This window comes from Nestor notabilis, unplaced genomic scaffold (assembly GCF_000696875.1).
Source record: "Nestor notabilis isolate BGI_N333 unplaced genomic scaffold, ASM69687v1 scaffold32725, whole genome shotgun sequence".
Taxonomy (NCBI): domain Eukaryota; kingdom Metazoa; phylum Chordata; class Aves; order Psittaciformes; family Psittacidae; genus Nestor; species Nestor notabilis.
In genome coordinates, this window is record NW_009931130.1 from 15,759 (window position 1) to 24,754 (window position 8,996).

The 8,996-nt window shown below is 42.1% G+C and overlaps 1 protein-coding gene across 1 annotated transcript in view; it reads right to left on the bottom strand.

The window, feature by feature from the left end:
* The window catches only part of ABL2 (ABL proto-oncogene 2, non-receptor tyrosine kinase), a gene marked incomplete at its 5' end in the record, with an annotated part of 11,140 nt that extends 2,901 nt beyond the window's left edge, over window positions 1-8,239 (bottom strand). The window contains 8 exons of the mRNA XM_010015730.1: window positions 871-960; window positions 2,460-2,612; window positions 2,890-3,074; window positions 3,515-3,692; window positions 5,265-5,349; window positions 6,127-6,399; window positions 7,006-7,301; window positions 8,069-8,239. Of these exons, the coding sequence (XP_010014032.1) occupies window positions 871-960; window positions 2,460-2,612; window positions 2,890-3,074; window positions 3,515-3,692; window positions 5,265-5,349; window positions 6,127-6,399; window positions 7,006-7,301; window positions 8,069-8,239 (1,431 nt within the window). The remainder of the gene's footprint in view (window positions 1-870; window positions 961-2,459; window positions 2,613-2,889; window positions 3,075-3,514; window positions 3,693-5,264; window positions 5,350-6,126; window positions 6,400-7,005; window positions 7,302-8,068) is intronic.
* Between the last annotated feature and the right edge of the window lie 757 nt (window positions 8,240-8,996).

Below are 8,996 nucleotides of genomic sequence, written 5' to 3' on the forward strand. Positions count from 1 at the left end.
TGGGATCCCCCAAAAGTTGTGTCCTCTGTGGATCTGGATCTAAGCTGCTCTGCTTGAGGCAAAGCCTTGCACCTCCCCGTAAGAAATGAAGACTGCACGTTTCCTTCCCAGCATCAACACAAGGTAATGTGATTGAAAAAAACACCAGAAAAAACCCCCACAACCTCCTGGCCACACCCAGGTTGGCATTTGTGTGGGCCACTTAATGGGCCTGATGTAGATCCACCCTGGTAGAATTCGAGCTGGTGTCTTTTTTCTGTGGTAGGGAAGTGGGTGGATCAGTTTCATACTTAATTTAAAAATTTAAAAGATGCTTAGACACTTCTGCTTGTCTGCTGCCTAGTATTACACTTCTCACCAGTATTTAACTTCTAGTTGATTACATTTGAGAGTTGGATTGCACAGATTTGCTCCTAGAAGTAGCTAAGTAGAAAAACCAGGTATTAAGGCAAACTTGAAAAATGAAGGTTGGTAGGATAATATTTCATGACCTAAATAGTCAGCAAGGGACTGTGATATGTGTACATCTCTCTCTCAACATCACTCATTATTCCTTACTCTTCAGTCTGGGAAACAAGAAGCTTCCTCTAATAAAGGAGACTATTTTTTAAATTAACTCTTTAGCATCGTAGTGTTCAAATGAAATTATACTGTCCCCTGCATTGCTGTATGTCTAAAGTTTACTCAGGATTTGTGCAGCAACTAAGAGAATGTATTTACCTACTTATGGTTAAGAAATTAACTAAAGGATGAAGCTTCACCACAACCTCCACAGCTAGCAGATGAGCCTTAAGGGCCTATCCATAAGCATAGCACTCTGGAAGGAAACTTCCAGTACTGTTGCAGAAATAAAGCAACAGGGGCTCTCACCCTCTGAGATGCTCGAGTCATGAAACATAGTTTCAAAAGCCTGGTGGGTCTCAGCAAAGGAAGGTCGGTCTGGTGGGTTCCACTTCCAGCCTGGAATGTGAGAAAGCAGGGTAAGTCTCAGTGTCTGAAACAGGAAGGAGGTATTTTATTCTGTCCAAGGAGAAAGAAAATACACAAGCTTTCTCAACTGTAGTCAGACTCTGATCTCCTACAAATAAACAGGCTTTAGAGTCATTCACAGAAATTAATTCACAGCAGCAGTAAGTCACCCCACAGTATCCTAACTAACCAAATCTGGAGAGGAAGGAATCAGTATTAAAATTCCAGCTCTCTGCCAACTCCACTGGTTTTTTGGGTCTCCCTATCCCTCTTTCTAAATTTTTGGGGCAAAAGAGAATTCCATGTTTGCTATCCTGGCTGTTTGGACTGAACGCACATCTACCCCAGTCACAGATAACTGTATGTGCAAAGCTCCGGGCACATTCTGCTCACATGCTCTTAATACTGAAATTCAGGCAAAGCCTTCCAAAAGGAGAACGTATGTATCTTGTGGGGGGAAGAGGAAGAAAGTGCATTGATCTAAGATGGATTTTGGAAAGTTATAGAATGGTATCATGATGAAAAGTGTAATTTCTGTGGTTAGAAATCTGCGTGAGGGGAAGTAGCTGACTATCTGTTGATACCACTATAGGGTCTGGAAAGTGACTGTTATTCTGCCCATTTTGGATTGCATGGATATCATACAAATTCCCTGCTTTTGGGCTTTTGTCAGCTTCCTGAAGGTTTCTTAAAGCAATACCCTTCATCGTTACCCAACTTCTTTGTTTTATAACTGAAGTTCACCCTGACTTTCTCTGACATGCTGGGGGGATCAGGCATCCCTGGAGACAGGCTGTAGAATGGCCTCTTCTGCCCTGTTTGTTTGTCATGTACACTGAGGGCCACAGAGACTGCCTGAGTTAGCACCAAGGAATCTTATCCCAGGTCACACTGATAGGGCTTCTCTGTTCAGAGCTGCCTACCTGACCCAACAGCATGGCCTGGTTTGCTCCTTAGGATCTTCAGCCTTTTGCCCAATATAGTCCCTGCTCTTGTGGGACTGAAAGAGACCAGGAATGTTCTTTAATTCTGTTGCTCTCTTCCTACAGCAAACTGTATTTTTTGCCGTTTATTAGTACCTTTTCAATTTGTTATGGAGCATTAGGAAGCTCTTCATGGCATGCTTGGAGGATGCATTTTGTGCAACTTCGTCAACTACACGTCTCCTCCACAGGTGCTGTGTTTGCAGAGAACTAAATTTCCTTCTAATTTGGTGATTCCATAGTAAGAGTCCTACTGACAAAATACCAGTACAGTGTGTCACAAAGCAGTATTTGGTTGTACTCAGAGATGACAGTTTTTGGGAGTGAATTCTTGTTCCCTAGAGACCAGACTCATTTTGCGTCAGTAACAAGGTATGTCTCAGGTGATGGGCCCTTTTCTGCATTAGCTTACAAAATGGCACAAAAGAAAAAAGGACTTCAGAGTTACCAAAAGATTTCTCCCACCTCTCCCAGGTTTTGTCCTCCCAACTGGAAGAAGATACTCACATGCCCTCATCAGTTCGTAGACCTTTGGAGGGCACCCCTCTGGTTGTTCCATCCGATAGCCCTTTTCCAGCAGATCATACACCTGAGAGAGGTCAATGCCTGGGTATGGTGACATCCCATAGGTAGCAATCTCCCATAACAGCACCCCAAAGGCTGCAAAAGGAGGAAAACAGAATTCCTGGTCGTAAGTCTGTCCTTCTCTTGTGCCGCTCATTACATTGTGCCCTTCACTGCAGTTTGAGGCAACATCATTCTTGTGCAGATATTTCAGGCCAGTCTAGGTGAAGACATTATATGCTAAAAATGTTATTGTGGCCTGGCATATGACTGCCTCCTTCCCACGTTTCTGTCCAGGCCAGACAGCAAGTTACTGTCTAGGCTGGTAAGTAAAAACAAAATGAAAAAGAAAAGAACATTGGAGTTTTCTTACCCCACACATCTGATTTGATGGAAAAGGTGTTATAGGCCAGGCTCTCAGGAGCTGTCCATTTGATTGGGAACTTGGCTCCAGCATGAGCTGTGTAGGTATCTCCAGTCATAAGTCGACTTAAGCCAAAGTCAGCCACCTTCACCACATGATTTTCTCCAACTAAACAGTTCCGTGCTGCCAGGTCCCTGTACAAAGGGAAAACTCACAGTCCTTTGCTGGAGTAATGATACTGGAGTAATGATAGCTGTTACGATAAGAAGTTTATGTTTCCTGAGAATAGGATGAGATCAGCAGCTCACTGATAACAACTTTATGGCATGGCTTTATCCATCTGGATTAAAATAGGACTTGGGATTGACAATGTCTTGCATATAGGGGGTACATCAGAATAGGACAACACCAACTTTAATAGCTGTCAGACATAACATTTTAAGTCTGCTACAAAAGTCATGGGGAGAAGGTATTGGAAGACAGTACTGAAACCAAAAGAGCCAATGGATAAGCCAGTGTGAAACCTAACTTTGGAAGAAACCTTCCCCAAAAAACAAATTCCTGAGCCATCATGCTGGTGGCCTGTTCATCACTGCAATCTGAAACTCTAGCAGCTCAATGTGACTTTACTCACCTGTGAATGAAGTTCTTCTTCTCCAGGTACTCCATAGCAGAGGAGATCTGAGTAGCCATGTAGAGTAGCACAACAGCACTCACTTCCTCCCGGTTGCATTCCCTTAAATAGTCTAGCAGGTTCCCATACGGCATGTATTCTGTCACAATGTAAAAGGGTGGCTCCAGGGTACATACACCTAGTAGTGAGGAAGAGAGAGCATGTGAATAAAGCTTCCCTTTCTTCCTTAGCTTACCATTATTCCTGACTTCCATCTACACGACCCAAATCAATGCGAACCAACTTAAATTCAGTGCTTCCATCTATTTATCAGTCCATCCACTTTACAGATCCAGAGAAACATGTCTATGAAAGCACTGCTATTCCTATACAATATATATGAAGGAGTAGTTCTGTTTCTGGAGGGCTCCTGAATGAAATAGGAATTATTTTGAACACATATGATTTGCTTTCCTTTCCCTCTCTCCCTTCATAAAGCTAATGTATGGCCAACTGGAAATAAGTACCTGTCAACTGGCAGGATTTTGAGACTGAAATGTCGCTACAGAGTAATGTGAAGCAGTCCCATGTGTGCTAGCTGGGTAAGTGATCAGCATGGTGGGACTTGCTCCTAAAGCAGCATTCTCACACATTCTTCAGATGACTACTTGCTACAGTCATCGCAATTATGTATGAAGTATGTATTAGCGGAGGAGGAGGGCAACAGGATACTCATGTCAAATCTCTGTGAACTCCCACTGCAGCACTGCTGAGTGCCTCTTCCTACCATTATGCACATACAGGAGTGAAAGACAATTATGCTGTGCATCAGAAACAGCAAAAATGCATCTCTGATGAGAAATCTTTCTGTCTCTACTCCTGGAATTAGACAGGGCTGGGGAGACACCTCATGTATGCCCATTTTTTAAATGGGTACAGAATAGCTGCCATTATTAGAAGCCTTCACATTCTTCACATTTCTCCTTTCATCCTAGGCTTGGCTTGACAGCTTCACTCCTGAAAGTAGTGAAAGTCCAGAGGCAATTAAACTCTCATAAAAGTTTAGGGTGTCTCCTTAAGAATCTTTGTACATGTAGAATTAACATCTATGCAGACTATTTAATAGTGATCATCATATCATGCATTTGCCAGTGAGACAAACAGGGCCCAGCCAAGCTGTAAAGCCTGCAGATTTCTTCCATTCATGTGCTGTTTGATCTGACTTGCATCTCCAGTACCTTGATCTCATGTACTTATTTGGTGATACACAGGGGCCCTTACAGCAACAGCAATCTAGTTGTCTTCTGCTTAATTGTGGACAAATTTGCTCTATTCAGTGCAGCTTTTTCTAGTAATGTCTCTTATTTGAAAAGTATGAAGAACAGTATTTGTTGTGCTTCCAGTAAAACTTTTTCTTGCACTTTTAATTTTCTTATAATTCTGTTCTATCAGAAAAATAAGTAATGGAAAATAATTCTGGAAATCTGATTTAACCCCTGGAACATGTCTAAGGCCAAGGATACAAACTAACAGGAGGCTGACATTGCAAACTTCTATGTCTACTAATGTAAGTGACTATATTTGATGTTTTATTTAAAATAAGCGTCTTAGCTCCAATACTACCTAAAGGATTAAGCTGTCAAACCACCCATAACCTGATCTGATTTAAAGTTATATAAATACAGAAAATCTGCCACTGCTTTTAAACGAGACAGATTTCATTCTGCTGGAAATTCAAGTAAGAACAGAAAGAACAAGGTATTTCACTAACCTAACAACTGCACCAGATTTGGGTGCTTGATCTCCTTCATCACAGCAGCTTCTTTCAAGAACTCTTCCACCTCCATGGTATCTTCCTAGATGGAACATGGAGGCAAAAGAAAGAAAAAATTACCTTCATGAACAAGGTCTGCTTAACACCATGTATCCTAGCTGAATGTTAAGTGCTGGCATCATCCTTGTCTCCATTCCGCTGATTTGTCTTTTAACTAAAAAAAAAAATACAACAGCCCTGAAAAGCTGCCTGGCTGGCCTGCAGCATGGCCAAGTGATAGATCTGCAGTACCCAGAAAGTGCTAGGCTTTCTTGTTTGGTAGCTATTGTGGCTACCAAAAGCAGTTATGGCTGCTGAGAGGAAGACCCTCAGGATCACTTAGTTCCCCTGCCTAGCTATAAAAATTAAGCTTGAAAGCTCCCTTAGGGAGTACACGGAATTGTAGTTGTTCATGCTGAAACAAACAGAAGAGTTTGAAAAGAAAGATAAATGGAGAAGATGAATTCTTCAAGGAGCAGAGGCAAGGTATTTCCAACATCTTTGAGTTCTTAAAGGTTCTACAACTCTTCTGAGGCAAGGGAAGTGGACCTGGAAACCAGCTGTACAAATGTAACTTGGACATGCAGTTCCTGCAGGTGCTTGCTGGGCCAAAATTCAAAACTGTTTCTACACCACATGCATTGGTGCAAGTTTGATAAGCTAACCTTGTACTGCAAAGCTGCTCTCAAGCATGGGCTTTCTGCAGATCAGCACACTCCATTTTTCTGATATTCACACAATTAGGTGGCATAATTTGAGAACATTACAATTTCCTTACGCTTACCATAAATGAACAGAACATAACAATCTGAAAACTCACCTTTAATGTCTTCACAGCAACTGTTAGGTTGTACTTCTTCCAGACACCCACATACACCTCACCATACTGCCCTCCCCCAAGTTTGTGCTTCATGGTGATATCAGTTCGCTCCATCTCCCACTTGTCGTGGATGGGGGACACTCCATAGACAGTGGGCTTATTGCACTTGGGTGCTGGGTAATGCAAAGTTGTCACCAGTCCATCTGCTACTGTTGAGTGATGGTGCACCAGCTCTGCTAGAGTGCTGAAACGGCTCTCTGCTGTCACATATACCTGTTAAGAAAGAACCAGGAATCTACTTAAAGTTTTCAGTAATACTGGAAAACAGGTACAGTAAAAACATTCTAACATGTTTAAAATAAAACTCAGAAAAACAGATTTTAAAGTATTTGTTCTCATCTTGTTGGGCAAATGAATTATTAATCTGTGGGATTTTTACCTGCAGAAGGCAGCTAGACAAAAGCTATCACCTGAGAGCAGTGATGTCTCCTGCCTTGTGCATTACAGGACTAGAAACTCGAATTCCTGTAGCCAAGCCACAAGGCCTGTTTCTGCATCTTTCAACACAATATACTGCTATTTGATCAAGGTTAAAAATGCTGACTTACCACAGCTCTGTTTGTTCTAAGTGAACCAACAGAAAGCTGTAATATCAAACCACAGCTGGTCTGCTCTCTAGCTACCTTCAGCCAGGAGAAGTACTGTCTGTACTTCTTCCAAAGTGGTGTTTGGTGAGTTACCAAAGAACATGTATACCAAACAGTGGACCTGTTTTCTCTCACACACCCCTCCCATAACAGTCTGCAACTTGAGATTCTGCACCACCTCTTAATTATATGCTTATTTCCTCTCCCCACAGCATTGTCCCTAGATCCTTACCTTTCCATCTGAGGTGGTATTGATCCTGTAGTGGTAAACACGTCCTTCGTACCTGAGCGAGATGGATAGCTGCCCTGGGCTGCTCTCACTTTCACGAACCAGGAAGCTGCCATTGATGAGGCTGCTCAACAGATACTCCGCTGCACTGCGTGACACTGGCCCATGGTACCATGAATGCTTTTCCAGGCTGTTCACTGGTGTGATGTAGTTGCTTGGTACCCAGCCCTGACCGTTCTTTGAACGTACCTCACTCCATTCACCATTCTGGTTGTAACCCAGGACTCGCAACTTCTCACCTACGACCAGAAAGAAAAAAGGAAAATAAGCACGGTGTAACCTATTGGGTCTCGTTAATGGAGAAACTCACCATCAGGTGATGAAGCTTGGGTCTGTAGATAGCAGTAAAAATCTGCAGCAGCTGTATTATAAATAAACTGCTGTATATAAAGTATGTATGAAGAAAAGTTTCAGGCAGAATACCTAGGATACTGTTCCCTAATTTAATGCAGTGTGGGTGATGAACACTAAAGGCTTCCTGTAGTCTACATTTTTAGACTAGAAGGACTATTTTTCTTGGAGGGATGACGTTTGTCTCCTTGAAGCCTTAAATGGCACGTGCTTTAAAATGGTTGTGCAGCAGGTCACATTCTCATATACATACTGAACAGAAATAGAAAATTGCTGTGCAATTCTTAATTCGTGATTTTGCCCCAGTTTAAAGTACTGAATTCTGTTACCATCAAGAATGCAACAGTTTCCCTCTGCCCCTCCCTAAACCAGGTGTCTCGCAGGGCCAGTGATCTGGGGAGACTAGAACAGGAACAACTGCAGCTGGACTAGACTGTTCCGCAGCGTTACACAAACCTGTATCAGCAGTAGGAGAACTGCCCAGCAGGTGTCTCTCCAACACAAGTGAGAGAGAGACCATCTGCTTATACTCACCAGTTTAGAAAAAAATCTGTAACTATACTCATTCCTGTTCCTGTCTGGAGCAGGATTCTGCTTTCTCTTTTCTGTTGCTGAGTTTTCAACCTAGTAGCTGCTCCGTGATTCACAGCCTTACCTTTGGTGATGCTGAGCGTGTTGTCACCACTTGCTACAAAATCATAAAGTGCAACAAAGAGATTGGGATCGCTCTCAGTGGCTCCAAGCAGGTTCTCCTTGGAGCTCCATCTGATGGCTTCATTCAGTGCCTGGGGTTCAACATCGCAACCGTAAGGGCGGTGCAGGGCCTCTGAAGAAGGAACAGAAGAGGAAATTACTTTGTGTACAACTGTAAATAGAACAAACCCCAGTGTAGAGCAGAACAAAGCTCCTACTGCACAATATGCTCTTTATAGATACGGAAAACCATGTCTGCATGTCTTGGATCAGTGGTTTTAAATCCCCACTTTGCTGACTCTTCATTCTATAGGTTACCTCTAACAGGGGCTGGAGAAGGTGATTAACTGCCTTGATACCAAGTAGCAAGCTATGTATATAAAATTTCTATTTATTTTCTTACGTACATTCCATTTATATACACTTCTATTTGAAAGTATTTAAACATTTATAGATAAAAATGGGTGAGAAATTAAAAGTGCCTTTTTTTGATTACGTGCAGTAGTGAAAGAAACCTTCTGATGCTGAAATGTTATGTTTTATGTCTTTATTGTTTCTGTGGCTGAAATAGCCTGGATCTGAAGCCAACATTACAAATACAGGTAAGACAGACTGAATTATGACACAAATGAGGTCTACAGGTTGGGACAGTAACAGATGCAGTATTAACAAGAATGATGGTGGTCTGCAATACATTTCAAGACTGTGTAAATAAGAGGTGGAAAACTGACAAGGACAGAAAGTAGTAAAAGTGATACTAGATATTTAGCAGTAATGTTTCTGAATTCCCAGGCAGCTCTGTTTTGCTGACTCAAAGGACAACTGATACAAACATGATAGTACAAGGGAGTGGGGGGAGGAATCAGACTTGGTTTATAAACAAAAGAAAA